General features: G+C 37.5%; 1 protein-coding gene across 3 annotated transcripts in view; it reads left to right on the top strand.

The window, feature by feature from the left end:
- Positions 1 to 25,381, top strand: part of side-VIII (sidestep VIII) — a 142,617-nt gene that overhangs the window by 94,764 nt on the left and 22,472 nt on the right. For all 3 annotated transcript variants that reach the window (XM_066286857.1, XM_066286856.1, XM_066286855.1), the window contains exon 6: positions 23,754 to 23,905. In XM_066286857.1, the coding sequence (XP_066142954.1) occupies positions 23,754 to 23,905 (152 nt within the window). The remainder of the gene's footprint in view (positions 1 to 23,753; positions 23,906 to 25,381) is intronic.

Genomic DNA, 25,381 nt, shown 5'->3' with positions numbered 1-25,381 from the left:
ACTTGAAATGTCCCTAAGGAACACACGTATTCCAGAGAAACATAAAAATCCTCAGAAATAAACATCAATGTTACTCCGCTTCCAGAAAAATGGCTAAATTTTATGGTAGAACCGAGATATATGTTTAATTTTTCACTCATCACGGGGTCGAAACTACCAATACCTCTCGATGTCACGAATCGATGTGACAGTCAGACAACTGTGGCTGCTACATTTCTTAAGAAAAAAAATCTCATCGGCTTGCAGTTCGAACGCAACTCGGTTTATTTCAAAGCTCAGAAATATCAGAAGGCACTCTCTTCTGGCGTTAGGCTGTCCCGACTCCGCTGTTGAGCATCCGTTTTCTACTTAAATCTTAGGTTTAGCTTTTCTGCAATTCCCAATTTAGTGATGCATGCAGAACCGCCCTGAATGAAAATTTTCATAAATTTTCCGCCCTCTTTCAATGGATTGTCATTATTCCATTTCCAATACCATTGGTCTGCGCCTCATTATTAGGCAGATGATACCGAAAAACCTGGCAATTATTGTTTTAAATAGGTATTGTAATGATCGTAAATCCGTAATTCCAGGCATCCAGAGTATTCTAGTATTGTCTCCCATAAAGCCTCAATTTTATGATGACAGTTATTAGCGCATCCTCTATTAACAATACAACTCCGCATTATCGGTCGGCAATGCTCGCAAATATGGACAAAGCGATTGCTGGATATTTAGCAGTCATCAATTCCCATTTTTCCCTTGCACATCATGCCCAGCTATTTTAATTCTATCCTCATTTAAGCGATAGGAAAAAATGGCAATATACCTAGTTATCCAACTGGCGCAATAAAAGTTGTTTCCATTTACAAGCTTCCTGGAAAGAATGTTCACAATCAAGCCAGGTTGGAATTAAAGTTTCTCTTTTAAAACTTGTAACAGTCTCTATAATTATTTGAAGCTCCTATAGGTGGGGCGAAATTGGAAAAATTCCCGGCGTTCCGTCCTATCAGGGCCGTAATCGGAACGAACACGACCTGGATGAAATAGGAAATTTTTATGGTCGCCCTTCCTAATGGAAGTTTTCTTCCGCGGAGGAGCCACAAAATCTCCATTTTCATGTGCTGTTTAGCGTTTACTTTTCTTGACTGCTTTTCCACACAACAATAAATCATTTTTGTGCGGAATTAGATATAGCATAAGGAGGTCAGCGAGGTCCAAAAGTTAAATAGAAACCTTTATTATGAAAGTTTCCAAAGTTTTCCTTGAAAGTTAATTCGCCCTTGGCTTCGTAGGGAAAGCGCTGAAGCGTCACTCGGGCTAATTTTTCGGTGGAGGTTTCATATTAATTTGGGGGATAAATGAGACTAATCACGATGAGTAATGAATCCAGCTCGAATTTAATATTCCAAGTAAAGCTTGTTCGGCGAAACTCCGGAATCTTTTATATTGTACACTAGAAAGCTGTCGGAGAAACAAACTACTCCAAGAATTAGTTCTTTCGGAGTGTCACTGCGAGGAATTTATTTGATCCCCGGGATTATATTCCGAGCATAGTCTGCATTTCGGGTTAGTTCTTCAGGTCAAGGATGTCCATGTGTTCTATTTCCACAGTGACAATAATCCATGTTAGTTTCCATGTAAACCTATTCCTGGTTGCTCTGTCGGGTAGGCAAATTTATACTACTACGGCACACACCAGCAACCAAGGATTGCATTACGTCCTTTTGTGATTACACCGAAAATATCTCTGCGGCTGCTGGCCAGCTTGGCAGGGCCCCATTTCGGTCGTATGGGGCCCAACCGCAACGAAATTCCAGTATTTCCACTCAATGGGCGTTAATTTATTTACTGGCCTTTGTGTAAAAAGTCAGAATGTTTTTGAAGAATCTATCTAAAATTGTGTCGACACCCTTTCTTTGGAAAAAAACTCGCAGTGAAGTAATGGACATCAGTTTCTTACTGTAGTCGATTTCTGCCTAAAAGCCCCTCTCGCCGCCAACAAGCACATAAAATCGTCAATCAACAAGGCCGAGGGGTGAAAAATTTTTCTAAAGCGAACAAGGGATTTGCGCTTCAACCTCGACGAGAAAAATGCTTTTTTTTTCGTGATGAAACGAGATGAAAGTCTCCTTTCTCAGATATTTTGTATTAAAAACAATTTCAGTTACCGATCCATCGCCGATGTTTCGAAACGCTTTCACTGCATCTCCAGGGCACTCAGGTCATGAACGTCAGGGGTCATCCATAAAATAGAGAAAGAATGAACCTACTGCGTCAACAAGGGGCGGTAAAGGTTTGAAGACAATCCGCCACAACTGGCAACGCTGCACATGTCTCAAAGATTGAATCCTCACATATTCCGTATAGGCAACACCAAGTACATTCGCAAAGCTCCGCATGGACAGCGTTGCCAGTGATGAGGTCCTGCTTCTGGCACGTGTCTTTGGAAATTTTCGAGGATTAATTAAGTATTGGAGGCGATAATAAGTGGACAGTTTTTCACGTTGCTGCGGGAGGGTTTTCCAGGTTGGTGCTCGAAATTGTGTTCATCAATATTAAATCCCTGTTTACATCCATCCGAAAGAGTTTTCCGAAATTACGTTTCCGAAACTAACGTGCGCCTTAATGCTGTCGTAAAAACAAACGAGCTCTTGAACAAGAACCTAGAGAAATAGCAGTTAACACAAGTGCCGAGCAATCTCGTTACCGAAAACACGTTCAAATGACTTTTATTTAGTAATATCTCGCACTACACATTTTCCGCTTTTCTTTGTGCCGTGCCGCCGCCGGTGCTGCGTAATGAGCCGCGAGAGCCCGACGAGAAGGAATGAAATATTACTTAATTTTGATTCATTCAATAATGAAAAAAAATTTCGAGGCGCCAAAAAAGTGTCAAGGTTATCTCATGAAAAATGACTCTACATGCCAAGAGTCTAAAGTAGGCCTAAAGGTGACTTTTCAAAAATTTCTCAAACAACTTTTTTCCCATTTATCCTTGTCCTGGATTGCTGAGACTTTCGTTCATTAATGCAGCTCGAATCGTTCCATTGTACCAATCAAGTAATTGAGGGAAACACAAAGAGTTGTGAGAAGAGCGTGTGTGGCACGGAAAAAGATAATTCCTTGAAAATTGCTCGTTTTCTTAATTCAAGGGTTGCGTGCTGCTTTCTTCAAGTCTGTGACTAGCCCTAACAAGTATTATTAAGTCGACAAGCGAGCTATTAGTGTAGGGGATTCATTTGTCTATTTTCCGGAGAAACTAAGAGAAAACAATGGCTAAACTAATTTATTACAGTATTTACTGCAACGAAATCAAATTCATTATATTACTGCAAATTCTCTGTCAGCTGTCAAAACTCAGTTGAATTGGCTCAAAATTACCTGCAATTTCTTTAATTTAATTTGTTCTTAATTATTCTAATTTTTCTTCATTTCCATTTATTTTCCTCGTCTTTTTTATGTTCCTTTACTTTTCTTCACTTTTTAATAATTACTTTACTTTGCCTTCAAGCGAAATTTAATGAAAAATGAAACTTTTACACACTACATGACCTAAGCATCTTGCTTTTAGTTGGAGTGTGGTGTCTAAACTAGTTGTGCGATAACCTCCTCTCACAATGGTGTCCCGAAAATTCAAATATACCTTTCCAAACAATTCATTGAATCGTGCCTTTAAAGCTGACATTTTAATATTAAATTGACTTCTTTGCAATTCGAAGCAACTTTCTTCAACTTAAATAAGAAGTCAGAATTATTTCATTATACAGGACAAAAATTGCATGTTCGAAGCTTATTTGCCCGACTTTTCTTATTAAAGAAGCGCTGGAATGATGGACTTAATTACCTTCGTTTTGTGCCCTTAATGGAGGATTTTTGTCCTGTGCTTATTGACAAAAGCTTTTGAAAAATTTCTGAGTCAACACAGAAGAAATTGAAAACAAGAGGCTTAAAAGTTTTTCGCTTGTTTGTGTTGGAACTCTTTTAATGATGCCAAAGTCGATGACTAGAGTGGAAACTCGTCGTATCGTGATGATAAATAACGCCCCACGGAACAAACGCAATTTTAAATCCTCTCATAAATCCGAGCATTATTATAACTGTCATCTGATAAAGCAGGGCGAAAACTGCACTTGTGTTTTAATTTATGTTTGTTGTACATGTTCGCCAAGAGATTCTATCTGCTTAGAAGAGAATTCCATGATAGTCACAATTATTCCTGAAAAGAAAAAGTTACGAACTTTTATCGGCTGATTCGAAATTTCCTGTGATGTGGAAGGGCAAAGTTTGCAGTTAAATAATATATTCGATTGCGAAACTGATGCAGTTGAGAACATGTTTCTGAATAAACACGAACTTTGGGCTCGAACCCTCTGCATAAGTAAAGAGACCTGTTTCAACTACGATCAAAGTTAAATATTAAATTCAACTTTTTATTGCTGTGGACGTCGAGATTTCTTGCGTAATATCGAGAACCTTTCCTCTCATGAAATTATTATTATTCTCAAACAGGTTATGAAAGAATGAAAAATTTTCTTTTGCTTGGTGTGGGCTTAAGTGTCATTCTGGAAGAAAATTACATCAGTTATTTTTCACCAGGGCAATAACAGGTTTTATTCGGTCGTTTGGGGCATATGCCAGGTAGGCACTATTTCAGAAATAAGTGTAATGAGGCCCATTTCTCCTGAAACGTGAAAAATTGGGACTGTTTCAGGTATTAGGCGGCTGAGTGGAAATATTGTTCTCGTGTTTATGTTTCCTTGTTTTTTGACGGTTTATCTTTCCAAGCTTTCATGGACTTGCTTTCTTTAAATTCGGAAAATTCTCAAGGGAAGACATCATTGCACTTCAGGCAACACAAATTAATTTTCTTCAGGAGAGAAGAAAAACGAGTTCCTGCCTGGTAATGCTAACTCTGAAGTAATGTTCGGCTTCTTAGCGTCGTAATTTGAAGGCGAGACTTCAAAGAGAATTTTTTTGTTGTAAAATTCGTGACCTGCATCACTCTAATGACTGTTCTCAACTCTATATTCGACGATTTCGGTTACCAGGGAGATCGAATAATTTTTATGATGAAAAAGTTACTACCAAAATCACGTTCTCCATTCTAATTTTATAGGAAAATAATTAATAATTGGAAATTAGAAACTCAAGCCCCCATTTGGGAGGCATCATGCTAAAATTTTTTTTCTTCGGAATTTTCTTTAAAATCAGGAAATAGAAATGTCAACAGAAGTTTGTTCAAACACCACACTACGCAAGTCTTAATTTGAAGAGTTTTTCATTTAACTGGGAAAAAATTATTATTTTCAGGAAATATTAATAAACGCAGTCCCTCAGGACATAAATAGAGCACTGAAATCTACACAACACATTCGTGCTCATAAATACATGAAACATTTTTTGAACGCGAATCGCCCTTATAAAACACATTATTAAATTGTCAAACGCTCCCCTCCACGATCCCCCAAGCAACAAGACGTTTTATTAGATTTTTTTCCTTTTTGGACCGCAAAAAAATAAAATGATACATTTGTACAGTAAAAAAGGGAATGGAAGACGGATAAATTGAATACGATTCTAAAGAGATTGTATGTTTGATTTTCACAGCGGCGTCAAATTTGAACGTATTCGACGGTGGCCAAAGATTCTCCATTTTATTGACAACATATAGAATAATTATAATTTCATACTAGAAATCTTAAGACCAAATACCTCAGAAGTTCTTAAAAAATTCAAACAACCTTCTAGAGCGCCACAGGTCTCTGTTAAAATCAACTAGAATATCCAGAAACTTCTGGACCATGGAAAAATTCTAAGAATATTTAAAACCTCTAGAGATTTACACGAAATATCGCGTAAGGGTCAAAAGGCTCTTCTGAAACCCAATAAATCCATATTAAAATCTCCAGGAGATCAAAGAAATGGTTGGAGGGTATCAGCCGAAGGTCAATAAAAACATAATCTCTCGCCGTAGACTAAAATCAAGAAATCTCAGAAACCCATAATGCTATTCAAAGTGATCCAAAAAACTAAAACAATTCTAGAGTTCTCCGAAAATTCCCAAAAGGATCAAAATAAAATCCTCAGGAATTGCACAAAACCCTTAAAAGTGTCCAGAATCCCAAAGAGTTACAAAAGTACTGAAACTATCAAGAACCTTTAATAGAATTATGTTAAACAGATTTAAAAAATCTTATAAGCATTTTAAGAGGTGCCACAAATTACGAAGAGAGCGCAATGAGGTGCTAAGTCCCTTTACAACTGGCTCATCTAGCGCCACAATGACTTCAGGGGAAAGTAATTCCATTTGCAACAAAGACAAATATTCATGTCAACCCTGGAAAAGGCGCTAACCAGGAACACAAGAGAACAACAGCTTGACCTTGGTATGGAACGAGGTCACCAAAGAGGCGGCGTCGGACATTTCTGCTGGACTAGAGTCGGTGAGGGGACTCCTCAGATAAATAACAAGGAGGAGCCGAGCAAACTGAACGCTACTGGAACCGCTGTCCGAGCCTCGCTCCCTCGTGTGGCACAATCTAGGGCCCCGTGGGAATATTTAATCTCAACAGACAATAACTGCAAGCCTTCACAGAATTGTATGCTGGACACCGTAAACTGCAACATTATATGTACAAGATCGGTCTGATAGATAACGTTAAATGCAGACTGTGCATGGAGAATGAGGAAACTGCTGGATACGTCCTAAGTGAATGTCCAGCTGCTGCAAGGCCTTTCCGATTTCATAAACCAGGAGGATTCCTAACCGGATTCCCACCAAATGTCACTCAGCCGAATGTAGTTTACTTCCTTGGGAAGTGGAATCTGCTGGGTGAACTGTAATAGAGATTGAGGCATAATAAATATTCTGGGGCGAGGCGCAAACACAGTTTCAAGCTCGCTCACGTATTCTAGCCGGGTGTCCATAAACCTTGCAGGGGACATTTATCAAGCCTAATTTATGAAATACACATATTTTAATAACGAATTATAAAAGTTTGACATAGAGTTATTCGCTGGAAACAATTTACCATTCGTGGAAAGCCTCCACCGAAGACTGTAACCTATTACTCCAAGCAAGTTTCTCGTAAATTCAAGTTTGATTTAAAAAGTTGGTTCATATAAATTGGAAGCGTATTTCAATCTAAAGTCACAACTCCTGGAATTGAGTGATATCCTGGGGTGTCAAATCGCGCAGTATACTTTCAATAAGAATGAAAATAAGGCAATTCACAGTCCGCATCTCGACGCTTGGGGAACTATTCTTTATCAACAACCATTTGGAGGAGTTTTCCACGAATCCCAGTTTGGGAATCGATCAAAGACACACATTTCTAATTTTTTATTGCGAAACAAGAAATAATGAAATTGCGGGGGGGGATTTTCGGTTATTTCTGGACTACATCCGCAAAGGCCTTTGGCCAAAGCAAACAGCAGTAAAACGTTAATACCGGGCAGTCAATAAAGTTTTATCTTATAAAACACAATAATGGAAAAATAAAACCTTCATAAAATTTACGAGCAAATGATAAACGTGCATTTGGAGAATATCCATTGGGAAAACAGCTTATCGGCGGTGGCAGTCCGCTTAGTTTAGCACGGTATTCATGTACATGGACTTCGAAAATAACTTTCCTTTAACGTGTTAGTTGTTTACTGCTGTATTTATCATCGCAACCGGAAAAAATCACAAAAAAGGTTAATTTCCGTCTAGAGCCATAAACTCCAGGGTCTCGTAACGAGTCGGTTTTATTCTGACAACTGTCAAGAACAAATTCATATCGTTTAATAAAACTTGGAAGATTATTTAAGTTAGCTCGTACTTTACTTCGGTGCTAAGTCAAGAACGTTTAATCTCGGAAGTTTGCTAAGGTTGTCGAGTTGGCTTTCAGATTTATATTACTATTTCAAAAAGGAAAAGCAACGCCATGAATAGCAATTCTGTTATTATAATTTGCTATTAGAAGAGAGCTTGCAGGAGTTTTCTTTATTTAGTTCAGGTTCTTCCGTGAAAAGTGCGAATGTAAATATTTAACGGCACTTAATTGCGCGCGATGGGGAACTAATTCAATAGTCGTTCGCTATTTAAACGTATCCGAGCGCACTGTGACGTGCCACAAGGATTGGGGACAGAAAACAAACAAAAGTAAATACAAACTGAGATCCAACCGTTAAAAATGTTTTTAAACGTACAGCGAGAAAATTAAGCGATTTTGGCCTTTCTGTATTAACGGCTCGCAAACTTTGTCGAAATGGCGCACTTTCGGCCATTTTTGGAAGCTCGTGCACCTCGCCCAATTCCCATGAGCAATCACGACTTAAAAAATTCCTCTTTTTCACAAATCATTGATGAACAGTGAGAAAACGTACATTGAGAAAATTAACCGATTTGTTACGAGGACGGTCCCAGAAGCACCCGACCTCACCTTTAATAAAAATGGAAAATAGTATATTATTTCTCAACATAGTCTCTTTTCAAATTCACATTCTCTTCCCGGCAATCTTCTGTGGCTTCTCTACTCTGTTTCACGAACTCTCGGACCCACATCTTCATTACTGGCAAATCTCCTTCCACCTAGCCATTTTTCCAAGTTTGAAAATAAAATATAATCTGAGAGGGCTAAATCTGACGAGTTGGGTGGATGAAGAAAAAGTTCAAATTTACGAAAAAAAAAGATGCACGGAAAATTTGTAAACTACATTAACTTGAATTGTGCTCCTTTTGACCACAATCATATCCTAGCAACAGAACCATTCAATAGGAATTGGTGCATGGCCTTTTGCTCTTTAAGACACATAACTCCTTTTTGCACGTTTTGTTTGGTTTTGACACCAAGTTAGAAAATTTTTTCTCAATAACAAAAAATGTACAAGAGCACAAAAAGATATAAAATTAAATTTACTGTCGAATCGGGAAACCTTAGTTCTCAATTAGATTAGGGTTGAAAAGCATATAGTTTCAACGGTGACCCACCCCTCAACCACCCCTCATTGAGCTTTCAGCCACTTCAAACTTTTAGCAAATGAAAACGTCAAGGAAACAGAAACATTTCCCAAATTTGGTTATTCTAGAATACGGCTTTCCCGAAATACGGAATTTTTTCAATTTTTTTATTAACCTTCTGAGGCCGATATCTCAGCTACCGTAGGCATCAGAATAAAACTTCATATGAAAAATCTACAGGTTTTGCGGTCTTCTACACGCAACTGTTTCGTGTCGGTTGCTTTGTGAATCACCCAGTAGATTGTAATATAATTGCGATGCTGTAGACAATATATTCAAATGAGTTTTTTCATTCTTGTTCTATAATCACTCTCAAAAATGTAATTATCCTTTGAACGCATCGTAGCGCTATCAAGGCACACCCGGAAGCCCTAAAACACCTACAATCTTCCTATTTTGATAACCTTGTGATATCAGCTTGCTACTAATTGGTTACCAGAGTTCAGAGGTGGCCTCCGGAGTCAGATGCGTCTTCACTGTTAGGTTGCCAGCTCAGATAACAAATCGACATTCGATCAAATAATGGAGTGATATTGACAAAATCGGACGATATGGTACTCATTCTGAGATACTAGGGGTGTGGCTATAGTATAGCGATATTACATTTCCTTCAAAAGGAATATTTCCGATTATTTCGTGCAGAATGATTGCAGTCCGATGCAACAAATCCTTCAACTGTATACATATTTAGAGCCAAAAGGCGAATTTGAAATTCAGTTACGTTATTAAGAGACGCACGTTCGATCATCGAACAAAGCCCGTTCTCGTGCTTACATAAAATAGGAAATCAATTTTATCCCGTTACGTTCGATTGCTCAATTCGCGGGACAACAACACAAGAAAACTGATTTCGTATTGCAAGCAGGTATTTCATTGTAGCAAATCAATCCATTTCCGTTATAGTCTGCAAAAGAGACGTACCTCGTTGGGTAGTAAAAGGCACATTCTCGGCCCGAAAGCCATTTGTAGGACCCGAGAAATTCGACAAGGTAATTGAAAATTATGGTGTTATACTCAAGACGTTAAATGGTTTAAAGGTTGATGAATGGTGTTGCAACAGCCCTTAAACAGCGAATTTTTGTAGAAGAAATAAGGGCCCTGCAGTCCACGGAGCGTGTACTCTAAAACTTATCATCCTAACGGCCATCCCGGGCAGAAAACCGACGGTCGATACATATTTTCGACTAAATTTATTAAAACTTAAGATTTTCTCCGTGTTTAATACGCTATAAAATACACAGCAGTGGCCGGTTTCTTGGCCTTATACTCCACTATTTCTTCGCCAAATGGCCGAGAACGTTTATTCGGTTCTGCTCTAAGTTTTAGCCAACTCTTGTTTACGGTCCTGATAAACTTCTATTATTTATCGACTGCTGTTCTTTGCGGTCATATACCAGCATTCGTCGATACGTTATCGACGTCTTTCATTTCTAGCTCGGAAAACAGTTACGCGAAATGCGATGTAAATGCAGGAGTTTTAAACTAATCTACAGCAGCAGCAGCAGCGCCTGAAAACGGAAATCCGCAACGCGTTTTGCTTTGAGACAAACCAGACCAAGCACTATAGTTATACATAATGCAGGCCTGCTCTCATTTAACAGTAAGTGAACGTTAATTTTTTATGAGGCGACTTACAAAGAGAATGAGTTAAAAGCAGTTTTTGATGCATTTAAAATTCGTCTGCAATGAAAAGCTTGAAAGGGACCGTTTTAATTTAGTAACGGGGGATGGATCTGTAAAGTCATAGAGTCCGCGAAAGAAGAACGATTTTAAGTATGTCATCCTAGACGAGCCCCGATGGCACTTTTACGAGATTAGAGCTGCAAAGGAGCAACACACACAATTTGAAAATTTTTGGAGCACTTTTGGAAACTCACGATTATCTCCGATTGTTCTGTGCCGCCGAAACGGCCACATCAGATGGATTTGGGTAGTTTGGATTCCACGAGGTAAATGTTTTGATAGTTTGCGAAGTTCTCCTCGAATCCCGAAAACCACGCTGATATACAGGGGCTGAAACTTAAAAACTGGCGCGATTCGGCTAAACTTGCCTTGCACGAGAACAGCCCTGGAAGTACCCGACTCGACACATAGGTGGCGATTTTTTGTTAAAAATTTACTTTCATTACAAAGACCTAACCTTAAAAACTTGCGTCTAAAGTTTGGGGGTGCTAAGTTGATTTTTCTTTTTTTTGAGCCGTTTTTCGGAAAATTTCCTTCATTCGCTCTATGCGCCAGACGTGGCCCTCTCAGATTATTTTCTATTTTCAAACTCGAAAAAATAGCTAGGTGGAAAGAGATTTACCAATAACGAAGAGATGGGGTCCAAGGGTTCGTGGAACAGGATAGAGAAGCCACAGAACATTCCTGGGGAAAGCGAGTCAATTTCAAGGGAGACTATTTTGACAAATGATCCTATATTTTCAATTTTTTTTCCTTTAGGTATTAAGTCAAGTATTTCGGAAACTATCCTCACACTTGTGTGAGATCTCTCTTCCGATTAATTTAACTTGACACGTTTCGGAAATATGAATTAAAAACCGGTATTAGAAACTAGCCGTTCCACACAACCTAACCACATGCACATGCTGTTTTTGGCATTAGTCTAAACCCAAACAAAGCTTAAAAGAGTGTTGGACAATGGCGGATTTTTTTAGACATCGAGAGCTTCTAACCGAAATCTGGGACACCCTGTACGCACCACAAACGATCAGATTAGATTAGTTGAATGAAAAATTGAAGCTCGCAGTAGTGCGCCAAGAAATCAAGATTTATTTTCACTTGAAAACTTGATGTTGGTGAGTTGCAACAATTTAAAAATCCTCTGAAGACGTCCCTGAATCCCGATATTTGAATAAAGTTTGGTCCGTTTTCGAAGTTGCTGAATAGCTTTTCGGCTGAAAATCGAAGTATCCGGCGGTGCGTCGAAAGGTCATTTCTATAGTTCAAAGTGAAGTTCGTTAGGCTCCTTGAGAGAGTATTCACGCTAATGATTAAAGTTCAGTAATAGAATAACCGCAAAACAGTGTACGCAAGAACAATTTTATGCAAATCCCTTTAACGTTTTGGACAAATATCGGAAAAGTTTTTGCTTCGCACAGGCTGCTGCCTAACGAACGTATGTATACACAGTTGAATGCTAAATACGACTTAAAATTATGACGAAGTTCAGGTCGGCAAACAGCCCCAACTTTGGGGGATTAATTTAATTTTTAGTTGAAGTTTAATTTTAGCAAATTATTGCCTTCGATTAAGGGTTGACGCGTACTATAAATCCGACCGGAAGCTGAAAGTATCGCGGTAATTACTATACGACCACCGTCCGTCACTCGTAAATCATCGTCGGGATGCTAATTGGGGCAATTTGTTTTTGGATTTATTTTTAATTGCACCTATTTCATTGCTTGATCTACATTTCAGCCAATAATAATCATGTTTTCGTTATGGAGCGTTAAATCCTCATTCAGATTACTATGGGAATCGGCCTCTGCATGTTGCATACTCTAGGAGCAAAATTAACATGGAATTATCTTGTGCACTGTTTAATTGCTGATGTCCTTAGTGTCCGGATTGGGCATTAGGCATAAAGCAATTAGCTATATGTATAATAATATGTTCAAACAACCACGTAATTATTGCCATCGGCTGTAATAGAGGGGTAAATCTCGATTTGGACTTGAAGCCAATGCTTAGTACGACAAAACTAGCCGCCAGTTACTCTCCGTGATAAACCTTTTGGAAGAATAGAAAAACCGGGCCATTTTCCTTCTTTATACAAATTTATCAAACCAGGGATAAGTTATATTTCCCTTACGTTCCTCTGTGTCTAACACGTGCATTTGTTAAAAAACTCCCGTCCCTGATCGACCTCTAAAATAGTGCAACTTCGTCCTATTTAAACATTCTTTCAAGATTATTCTTTCAGCAACTGTTGGTATCGCATTGAAGTTTAGTTCAATACATAGACAGTCCATCAATCTTGTTCGATCACGTCCATGTTAGTAGACATAGATAACGCGAAAGATGTAATTGCAATTTATTTCATTTCTGGAAAGTTTTTCCATCTCATGGCGTAAATACCAGCAAAACACTTTTTTGGGGAAGAGGTTTAATACATTTTTTTATGCAAATCGAGGGAGAGCCCGAGCTGTTGATGTTTTTGAATGCCACGGGCAAATCCCGGCATTTTTTTCAATCTCAAGGGTACGAAACGGTAGGACCTCGCTGTTGGATAATATTTTCACAAATGCACCAGGCCACATGGTGAGCTCAAAAACCTTAAATAATGCACTATGGGGTCACATGCTCCAAATGATAAATTGCACGGGGGGAGTTGAAATATCTGTTGAGATCGCACGGCGGAAAAAACGCATTTTCTCCAAGGAAAATAAGAGATATTTCAAAAATTGTTTGCTTGAGAAAGGTTGGAACGAGGTCTTTGCGGAGAAGCAAGAGGTAAACAAAAAATGTGATTTATTTTTGGAACCCAGTATTCAATATTTAATATCGCATTTCCTTACACCATTCTAAGCTTTGGAAGGAAAAAAAACTTCGCAATTTGTCGGCAACGAGGGAGTTAATCGACGAGGGACAGCGAATCAGAGGTCTTCGTGTTCTGCGGATTTACCAAAAAAACAGCCCGAAACAAGAAGTACGTTATATTGTAAAAAACCATGCACATAATACGAAATCGGGCAAATTTTAGCAATAGATCAGTCTCTGCGAGCAGTAAAATATTGAAAAAACTTGATGTTGCAGTACTTAGCAGGTAAATATTCTGAAATTTAAAAAATTCTTATCAACCATCTACATATAAAATGGTAGCACCTTGTTGAAAAATTCTTTCGCGACATATTTGACCTAAAATTGAACGTATAACTTTGAATGCAAACATGTGGCCATGTAAAATATACAAGATATTTGAAAAAATCTCAATCTAGATCGGATTGCAGTTCGCTTCACAAATAAAATTCCATCCGAGATTCGCTGTGAAAACTAATTTTTCAAAGCCGACATGCAAATATCGAACAAGACGGATCTCCGGAAAGAACCGAACGTCTAGATCCGCCTAATGAATTTTAAAATTTCAAATTTTCCAGGACCGTGTTTGCAGCCGATAGAGGTAAATATTCAAATTCTTTTATATTTGAGTTTTACGCTCTTTCGGCGAGGAAACACCGGTTTAATATTGCGGCTGGGCTTTGACTTTGTCAGCCCTGTCTCCCGAAAGATTACATTCATACGAAAGAAGAAGGGAATGTGATTTCGAATTGTCGATAGTAAGGATTTTTCCTCGGGGATTTGGGTTATATTGTAAAGAGTGGTTTGAAGTGTTAGAAGAAATGGCGATAGTTGCAACAGCTGCCGAAAAGGCTTTAGATATGATATGAATGTTTAAGTATTAAATTATTGAGAAATTCGCAACCTTCATCTCTTCGTTACTATAATCAGGAGGTTTTAAAATTAGGTGAGGATTATTTCAGGTGGTAAAATCCCCATAAAGTAGCCAAATAAGCTGTATTTCAGTCGAATTAGCTTTTTGGAATTGCTAATTCTTGGAAATTTCAGTATGTACAAAATGTGCTATCCAGTGTCATACCAAGGTGTTTTGTTGTGTGGTTCCCCTTTAATAGAGACGTCTCGATTTTTTGTTACTTTAAAATAGTATTAAATCCATATCACTTCGACGTATTTAGGAACAGCACAATTTCAAAACAAACCGTTATTTTTATAAGCATTTCGAAGAGTCTTTAAGGAATTTTTAAATGGATAAGAGATCAAAGTTGAAATTTGTTACTATAGGTTTTCAAACACTAGAAGGGTGCTTCAACTGCACTGTTCTTTAGAACTACGAAACGATTAGAGGTATACATGTATAAGGACACTTTAAAAATAACTGAACTTTAAGGACTCTTTAAACTGAGAAAAGTCTCTATTTGAAATATAAAATTTGAAAAAAGTTTCGATGAAGTTTTGAGTTTACGTTGAGTTGTAAATAGATTAACTATAATCTAGCAATAACGCACTCTTTTTCGCATCTTCATAAACCTGAAAACGACTACAGAAATATTACATATTTTCTCGTATAAACAAATTCCTGAAACTCGGTCAGAATACTTTAAACCTTGATTAAGCACTTAATTAAGGAACCGGTTGATTTCTGTTATGAATTTGTCTTCGTTAGCACGAGAACTCTCACTTAATAAACCCTTCTATGATGGAATATTTCGAATTTCGGAAGTACATTCCCCCAATTTGCCTTTCGATAACTGAATTATGTAAACGAGCATGAGTTGAATTACCACAAATTTCCTCTCTTGTTATTTTAAAATTACTGAAGTTTCAAATGTTAGGTACACTTGTTGTTACCAATAACCTGGGCGGGTATCACAGTCTCCTGAGATTGGTTTCTTATAAATCCAAGTTTGATTTGAAAAGTTGGTCATATAAACTCGAAGCGGATTTCCATGCGAACTCCTGGAATTGAGTGATATCCTGAGGGTGGCGAAGCAGTGTACTTTCAATAAGAATGAAAATCGGGCAATTTACCCTGTCGGAAAGGGAGAGGCCACTTTGTCGCCACAATTCATAATAAAGGAAAAACGCGATCTGCCCACTTTTAATTTCACAGGAATAGAATTCCACAGGACGTCTCCCATTGTCTAAACAAAGGGAAGTCGAATTTCGGTGCCCCGATATTTAGTTCCAGAGCTGGCGTTTCTGGCTCTGCAAACCTACATGCCTCTCTCGAAAGAAAGCTTTTATAAACTTTGATGGCCACCGGTTTAAGCTCATTTCGTCCGGATATTACACATTCCAGACTTCTGCTGGATCCGGTTTATAGGGCATATCCTGTGTCATGTAGTGCGCATATAAAGAGTCTTACAGTGGAAAACCAAAAACAATTTCGATTAATGAAACTCCGTGATGACTGGTACGTTGTAGAGAAGGATGCGCATTGTTGGAGGATTTACTGTTATTGTATGTAGTTGAAAACAATTTAAAATATACAGAAATGGTTAAAACCCATGTTATATTAAAGAGATTTTAATGAAAATAGAAAATGTCACGAACGAGCCAATCTCCTGAATTTTGTGCCAGTACCGCAAAATCTGAAATATCTTTAAGAGGTAAATTGGTAGATTTCAATCTATTGTGTTGTGTTGTAACTAGTTCTACGAAGACAGAAGGAAGGAACTTTATTTTACAATAAAGATGCAAAAAGAAAGAAAAGCCCAGGTTTAGATGTTAACCTCGAAACACTCGGAAAAAATTCATGCCAGGACCACAAAATTTAAAACATATTTCGAGCTAAAAAGGAAAATTGCTAGATTTCAGCCATCATTGCTTTATATTGTAACTAGCCCCTAAAAAGCGGGGGAAGGAACAGTTTTTTACCATAGAGAGGCAGAATGAAAGAAAAGCCCGGGCTGGGATGTTTGCCTCGAAAAGCCCGGAAAAGGCATCAATTAATAATATAATCCGAAGACGGGAATAAGCGATGAATTATTTGCTCGACTGAAAGCAAGACGGAGCTTTCAAGATAATAGGAGGGCGATTTTTTTTGACGCCTTTTATTGCTCTGTCGGCTCGAAATCCAGCAAAGCCTTCCGAATGGATAAACTTGGAACATCCGAGTCGTAAAGTTCGTGCTTTATCCGATTTAGCTACAAATATTATGTTGTTGTGCCCATGGAAAATAAACGAAACTGTATTAATTGTTTCCAGGGTTCAGCCCAATTTTTTTCTTAGGGAAATTTTATTAAAAGTCCGAAAACTTCCGCTGGAATTATTATGAGGACGGCAGTATTTCGTGTCCGGCAACTCCCGGTAGTGGTTCGCGTTGTAAACTCACAATTAGTTTAAGGAAGCAAACTACGACGCTGAAATCCGCCTGGGAAATCTTTTGATACTCCCGGCTTGCTCTTCCACGTCCGAATTCGGAGTAATTGCGTTGCAGTTTCTTTAATAAAACGCCAACTTACGACTTAATTAAAATAGCAGAGATGGTTTATTTGGACTAGATGCGAATGATTTGTCAATGATGTTTTTCAGTACGAGTAGTTCTCCAGTATCCTGATAACATTTGAATATTGATTCGAATAAACGTTCGGCTGTTACACAATGTTCCTTTAGTCCCATTTGAAAATTAATGATTAAACTTGCACTTCTAACAATTGCATTGTATTTCATTTAAAATTGTTTTTGTGAAGAAGGCATAAGGTGACACTAAGAATTAAAAGTTGTCCTACAAGGGAAGAAAAGCTATCCCACGGAGACTAAAACTTAAAGTTAGCCTACGTCTCTGCTACTAGAAAGTGCAAAAATCCATGCAAAAATGAAGGACGCTTTCGGCAAGTTTAGAAGAAACTTGCCCAAAACCAGATAGATGTAAGGCAAAACAATATAAGTCGGTAGAAATGACAAATGGTGAAAACTATGTAAGAGACAGCACTAGAGTCTATGCAAATAAGTCTTTAACGAATTCAAGACAACTGTGAAATGCATAATGGCAAACCTGCGAACCGAAGTCAGAAGTAAATTAGATGGAATTTCAACTAGATTAAATCAAGTAGATCAAGAGATATACGATGTCAGGCCAGACTTGGTTGATAAAATCAGGAAGGTAACATCAGGAAGATAAGCCGCAGAAGGAAATCATAGATATAGCCGTTGGATTGGAAATAAATGCATCGCAGAATAGAGTGCCTTCGACAACATTTAGTGCGGAATACCACAGCATACCCTGTAAATTTTAATATGTATAATCAAACTACAGTTCGAATTGAGCAGAGACACCTGGTATCAAAATCCTCTAATTTCGAGCCGAATTTAACTGTCTCGGGACTAGATATACCATTCGAGAACCACCGTTCTTTGACATAAAGCCATTTCCCATGCCCTGATATGCACATTTTATATTTTTTTCAGACAGAAATACCACTTCGCTGCTAGTTAATCTTCAGCCGTAGTTAATTGCAAATTTAAATGCATAAAAAAAAAATATATATATATATATATATTATAGAAGATAATACATTGAGATGCGTTAAAATTGAGCTTTAAGTACCGCAATGCCGTACAACTGTAAATGAGTTTTATAATAAATCTGCCGCTGTTGCTTCAGATACTCAGTCAAGCGACCCCTCAAATTATTACCTCGGGCCCAGGAGTACCATCTTCTAACTAGGATATTTTAACAATAACCATTTTCATTTCTTTTATTACCTCTATTTTCTTTCATATAAATAGCATTAAAATAATACATATTTTTAATTTTTTTACTCATACGCAAAAACAATTTTTGCGTTTCCAATGGAATCAGATTAAATAGGTTGGTCAATATATTTGAATTTACCTCCCTGCTGTATATTTAGTAGTGAAATCCATGGGAGTACCCGTATGTGCATATTTTCCAACCTAGAGAATTTTGATCAACAGTTTGGAAATCCAGAAAATCCTGATGGTAAGCAAACGAGGTAAAATATATGTTGTATGCAGCACCGGTATTAAAGAGGGATGAGGTTAGGGGACTGCCCAGGACAGTAGCCCAGGAAGGGGAGCGGACTCTCCTGGTTGCGAGTTTTGCTTGGGTGCAGGAGAGCGGTGTTAACAATTTCGTCCGGGGCGCGAGCCTTGCTAAGATTGCCTTTGGTTGCATTCTGACTGGAAGTGAATGAGTCAACTCAAATGTCCAAAATGTTGTTGTGTTTTAACTCCAAATTGTATTGCGAAATCTATGAACGTAAGAGCATTTTTGCCTGGTTAAAAATGATTAATCGATAGTTCCGAAAACCGGGGCAACTGAAGAAAAAACACTTTACTCCGCCACTGGAAGAGAGTCAAATATTTTATAAAGTGAGTAAAAAAAATTATTAATGCATTTTAATCTTTTAATATTTTCAGGATATACGTAAAATAAATAATCGAAAACACTCCTTTATTTCAATAAAACCTCATTCATCAGTAAAATATTTTACATTTACAATATGTTTTATTCTGCAGTACAGATTTAAAAATTTAAAATCATTTTGCCCCTGAAGTGCTTTATTTCACTAAAACAATTCCCTAAATGTGTACGCATTCGATTTTTATTTATCACACAATCCAACAGGAGGCAAAAAAATTACACATTGTTACCCTATTGCGTTCCCCATTTTTGTTGCATTTATAAAGCCCCTTTTATTTACATGAATTTTTCAGTATAAATTTTATTTGTTTTCTGAACGTTGGTAATAAAATGGTCATTTGTCCGAAGGAGAACTATAAATATTTGTTCCAGTGTTGTAAAAATACCATCGGGGAACTAGGTATAACTAATTTATTTCAAGTTAATCGAGCCATCGAATTACAATAAAGGAGCATCTTCAGCAAGCCATTGAGGGATAATGTTTGGTCGTTGGCCTGAAATATGGCAAAAATAATTCACGGATAAAGTGTTACAAAAAGAGGATTGAGCTGGCCATTTGTATCCATCTACTGCATGGTGATTCGACCGTATATGTAAACGTCTAAAAAAGGCCCCGGGCCTCAATCGCATAAATCAGACCGATAGAAATTTCTCTCAAAATTCGTCGCAGCCATTTTTCATCGGAGGTGTAATATATGAAACCCTTTAGGGCGCTATTTGCGAAATTTCGCCAACACGACAGGCGCGGCAATTAACAAATTGAAATCTAAAGATGTTAATTATGACGAAAGTATCTCGGAGGAAAGTCGTTCCATTGAAAGTTAAACAAAAGGATATATTGGAAACTTAAAACCTTCCAAAAGAACTTTATTGGATTCGTCGCGCTCAGTTGCTCAACTTAATTAAACTAGGGAAAGAATCGAATTTCTTCGACAGGAAGTTAGCACAATGGACTATAATCCAATGAGAAGTTTATTTTCGCATTTTATTCTCTCCGATGTGAAATGAAAAATTAATGTTCCCTCCATTCTCGAGAGACAAAAGATGGGGCTGCCTTTTTAAAGCCGAGACAAGAAATTACTCAGTTTTGCCTTCTAAGACTAATTTTCTTTTAGGTATCCTTAATAGAGTTAACTGAGAAATTAGGTCAAATGTCAGGGTGTTAGGATTTTAAATTATATTACGTCATTTGTCTTTGAATGTAATATTTCTCGTTTACGAAATCTGTCGCTTAAATATGGAATTTAACAAATTTCTAAGCCTCATTCAAGTTGATAAATCGGACTTGCCTAGATGTTCTTTTCGATTTAATATAACTTTAGATATTCCAGTTTTCCGATCTTTTCAGATCCTCAAAATCCTAAAAACTGCATCAGAAATTCTATTAAAAAACCGCTGTACTTTTAAATCCGAAGAAAATACCTCGCAACTGCTTAAACTCCTGAGACGTCCCTAGTCTCCATTTTAGACAAAATTCTTAAAATTCTCAAAAACTCCTGACGTATTTGCGAAAATCGTTAGACGGTTCTTTTAAAGTCCTAAATCTTGTTCTTGACGCCAAATTTCAAAGCAATTTAAACCCAGCAAAACTTTAAAATTTTCAAGCATTCTTTTAGGGGTCTTTCCTCGTTGAGAGAATTGAGAAGATAACATCTCCAGCTATGGCCATATGTCACCTTGCCAGAATGACAAATCACCTGCTTCCCATCTTAGTATGATCACCTAATTTTGCACATTCAAAATCCCAAACCGGTCTAGGACTCATTAAACCCCGGAACCGCTTTCATTGAGCCGACACGGGCACGTCACACATAATAATTAAACCGTTGCTGTCTGTCTTCTCTGTCTCTGTTATCTGGGCAACAATAAAGTTATTACGTTGATTAAAAGGGCCGCCTTTGCGCCCCCCCCCTCCTACCACCCAGACCCCGGGCAGATATTCGGGCTAATTGTTGCTCTGGGAATTATAGGAGTTTATGTGCATCTCTGGTAGTGTAGATTTATTTATGGGTTTCATCGCTAGAAATGAATTTCATCGTTTGGTGTATATCCACAAAAATCATTTGCAGAAATAAATAATGTTGCAATAAGGGCAAAAGATTTGAATTTGAAATAAAACAGTTTTCTGTAGCAAAATACTCAAATCTTTATTAATTTAGAATGTAGACATTTGGGATTTAAGTATGAAATAACACATCCAATAAATATCCGCCGCAGCTTTGTTGACACAAATGCACTGTTTTAACGAAATTTTAAACATCTCTTTTGTATAAATGTAGCAGTATTTGTTTGATACAGCGTTCAATGTCGGAATTTAATGCTGAGACGGTCTTCCGTTTATTGATTTTAGCACGAGATTTCAAAAAAACCCTAAAACAAAAAATCAAGAAGTGTTAGGTCATATAATCGTAGAGGCCAATTCTTGTGCCCAAGACGGGAAGTGACCGGACTCGGAACACTGTTGTAAGACCGTCAACATTCGACGGGGGACAGAATGACAAGTGGCACCGTCCTGCCGAAACCACCAATATCTTGCAATTGAGGCATAAACCCCTGTGTCGCGATAACTTTCGCCATTTATCGTTAATGCATTACCTGACTCGTTTTCAAACACCCATGGTACAAAGATTCCTCCAGACCAAAACGTGCAACAAACAGTGACATGACTGGGATGCATATGTCTCTCATAACTCATTCCTAGATTTTCTCAACCTCAAATACAGAAATTTTACTTATTCTCGAAGCTATAAAAGTGAAAAGGAGCCTCGCCGCTAATAATTCATTTGTCAATAAAATCGATATTCATTGCTTGCCGTTAATTGATCCATTAGGTGAATCCTCTTCTGTGCTTGCTGTGCACGGTCTGTAGTCAAAAGCTGTTCGATTGAATTTTGTAACGAGAAAGATGTAAATCTATTGTGAGAATACGATAAAAAGTGGATGTTGAATTGGTCAAGTATTGTACACGTCGACGAATCGAAATCTCTGAATTCTCACCCACACTCCGGCGAAATGCCGTGATATTGCCTTCTGAACGACTGCTACGAGATCGTTTTGTGTCTCTCACATCAATAAGTGCACCAGTCCTTTTAAATTTGTCGAGAATTCTTTTTACAGTTGGTGAAGTAAGAACACTATTTCTACTGAAAATTGGACGCATTTTACGAATTCTAGCCACGAAGCTTTCACCAATTTAATAGTAAAATTTAACAACGCTGCACCATGTATCGCTCCAGGTTTCGTAATTCCCATCTGTCTTCTTTCGATTTGACACACGCAATCGATGATTAAAATAAATCTCGCGTTCTTATTGTAACACTCTTTATATGACATTTAAGACGAGTGCCTGGCCCAATAAACTAATATCGAAACCAATTAGTACCTGACCCACAAAGCTAGTATCCTAACTGAGTAAAATTGCATGTCTCGTTCGTCGTTATTTCTGTTACTTTTTTGAAATAACTTTCAGAAGGTAATTTCGCAAATTTTAAAGTATAAATTTTCCACTAAAAACCCTCTAAAATGTAAAATTTCCATTCTCCAGCCTCGACCTGTTTGTTTTCGATAGAGAGAGGTTAATATTCAAATCTCTTTATATTTGAAAGTTGCGCTTCCGCTACGCTGCAACATTCGACTTTCATGTGCCTGCTCGCCTCGGAGTTTACTTGCTAATAATTGCATTCACAGAGGATACTTTACAAAAGGCTGGGATATCTCGCCATATTGGTTTTCGCAGCAATCGAGAGAGAATTTGACTGACGAAGCAGCACTAAATCTTTCACTCCTTTAAACTCGTTTTTTCGTTTTTCCCATTAGAGCGCAACACCACAACAACCACAACAAAAAGCGAGCTGCAAGCTGACATATTTGCGGTAGATGCGCAAAGTTTCCCCCAGAATGGGTAATACACCGCATGCATAATTTAATTTGGTGATGGCGGCACAGTCTAGTTATTATTTACTTTAGGCCTGGGGCCGTTTGAGTGATTTATAGGAGGAGTGCTACTTAACTTAGTAACCGGGGGCATTAAGCGGTGCGAAGTTCAGTCGGGATCCTTCCAGGCACCTCATTCTGCTGCTCACCTAATCAGGAAGCTGTTTCGAGGGAAATGCTCTTTTTTCAACCTAAGATTCAGCCTCTTCCAAAATTTCTCATACGCTCTTTTTTATTTCTTTGGTAATAATTTATAGCACTTACTAATGTCGTTTATAGCGGAACAACGAGGAAATTCTGGTGTCATGGAATTACAACATAAAGTGATCTAGGGCAGAAGTTTTACAGCGCTGCAGCCTAATAACAAGCATTGTCTACTTTGCGTCCGAGCCGCAGTTCTGCATCGAACCGCCCCCTCTAAACAAATTAAAACATCCCTTAAACTTTTGCGGAACAATCGTAAAAGTCATTACTCCAACGACCTCGGGAATTAAGCACATATTTTGTAGCTCCGTTTGTAGCGTCTCGTTCCACCGAATAATTGCTATGTGGGTTATATTGTGATTAAGGCTGCCAGTCTTTAATTAAGACGGTGCCATACTTGTAGCCGGAATGCTGTTACTGCCACTATCACAGCATTGTTTCTCGTATAAATTCGACTCGGTATCGCTCCAAGGTATAGGGTTTAACCCGGTTTTATTTTGGGTATTGTGCTGCTTTTACCTGCACTCTTGTGGGATACGTTTCCAAATTACCCAAGCATAACAGTTGAGCTCTCGCTTTAATACTCTGAAAGTTCGTATTTTGTTTATATATCATGAAACGTAAAACTTTATATCTATCTAAATGGTATCAAAATTTTATTATGTAAATTACTATAAAAGCATGTTTGTTTTATGAAATTAACATAACTGTTTGTTTCAGTGAAACCTCTTTCCGTCAAGTTGTTAGACGACAACAAGGCTCTCTCCGCGGGTCAAACTTACGAATTGTCATGCCAAGTAATCGGGTCAAGGCCTGAGCCCACTATAACATGGTGGAAAGGGAGCACTTTGATGAAAAACACCAGGCAAACTGTAAGTATTATCCATTAATCTCTGTAAAGCAAACCCGCCCTGTTTATACAACAACTTTCCGGCAATGTTTCATTTTGCCCTGGTTATAGATATTGTGGGCCTGGTACTTATTGAAAAACTTCAATTGGCTAAATGTTTCTTAGTTGTGGTCCAGAAAATATTACTATTTTGTGTCTAAAGCAGGAACTATATGAATTTTTAGCTGTAGCATAATCGTGACGTTGGAGACTTTTGACTGAAATTCGAGTATAAATATTGGGGGTCTGGTACAGATGTGAGTAGTCTGTTTGCAAAATTGCTGCTAGCATATATTTATGTAAATTAATATTTTATGTAGAGATTTATTGTAATTTTAAGAAGATAATTACATACATTTCCTAACAAATTATTGTTTTTAAAAAATTCCAAAACTGCATTAAAAAGAACAAAAAATACTATATTTTGACATGCGTTTGTTTTTTTTTAATATTGCATACGTCACAGGTAGCGTAAAATGGCCGATTGTTTTAAATTGGAACGTGCCAAGTGACATCTCAAATTAAAGATTTTTTAAAACTGCGTTCAACCGTGTAATGCGACTGCGAACCTATCGATTAGTTTTTGAGAAAAACAGGTATAAGTTTGGTAAAAATTGCAATAAAACCTTAGTTAATCAGTAAGTAAAGAACGAAAAAACTTGTTTATTGATAGGCAATTAATTTGTTTTCGAGTTTGTGCTCATAAACAGGTTATAATTTGGTTTGGTTATAATTATTTATCTTTTTATTCTTTTTCTTTAACAGAAGACTTCTTATGACCACAAACTGAAAAACAAACAAATTTTCCATCAACAAACAAGTGTATTCATTGATTATGTACTATTTAATTGAGTTTGTAGTGCATTTTTTACCAAATTTGAAGCTATTTTTCGCAAAAACCAATTGGTATATTCTGAATCACAGTACAGTATTGAGCACAATATAATATAATTTGAGGTGGCACTTCACCCATCTTTCAATATTTAAAAATCGGCCAGTTTGTGGTACCGGTTACGTAACCACCATTTAAAAAAATAAACGTCCAAAGATCGGAATTTTGCCCTTTTCAATGCTGTTTTTCAATAAAAAAAATAATTTGTTAAAAAGTAAACGGGGAGACATTTTATAACCGGACGGTATTGTTATTCCATCAAAAAACGTGTTCCCAAAAGAGCTGGTCCTATCCCGCTGTTATTAAAACATGAGAAAATCATTAAGATGTAGAGCAGCGTCGGCATAAAAATGCTTTTAGGGTATAATTAATAAACATAATGAGTAAGCATTTAGCTTGACACTAACAAATTGGAGAACACATTATACAGAGACGAGGAGGACCAATCCCCAGTATTTTTCGTCCCCCGGGGGAAAATGCGTAAAAATATAACCAGGACAAATTTACCCGTTTCTAGGGTTAGAGTTCAAGTTAATGGTGAATTGAGTAAAACTAAAATAACCGTAA

Source organism: Euwallacea fornicatus, chromosome 10, assembly GCF_040115645.1.
Source record: "Euwallacea fornicatus isolate EFF26 chromosome 10, ASM4011564v1, whole genome shotgun sequence".
Taxonomy (NCBI): domain Eukaryota; kingdom Metazoa; phylum Arthropoda; class Insecta; order Coleoptera; family Curculionidae; genus Euwallacea; species Euwallacea fornicatus.
Note: the sequence above shows the minus strand (reverse complement) of the source record. Positions and strands in the feature narration are given on the sequence as shown.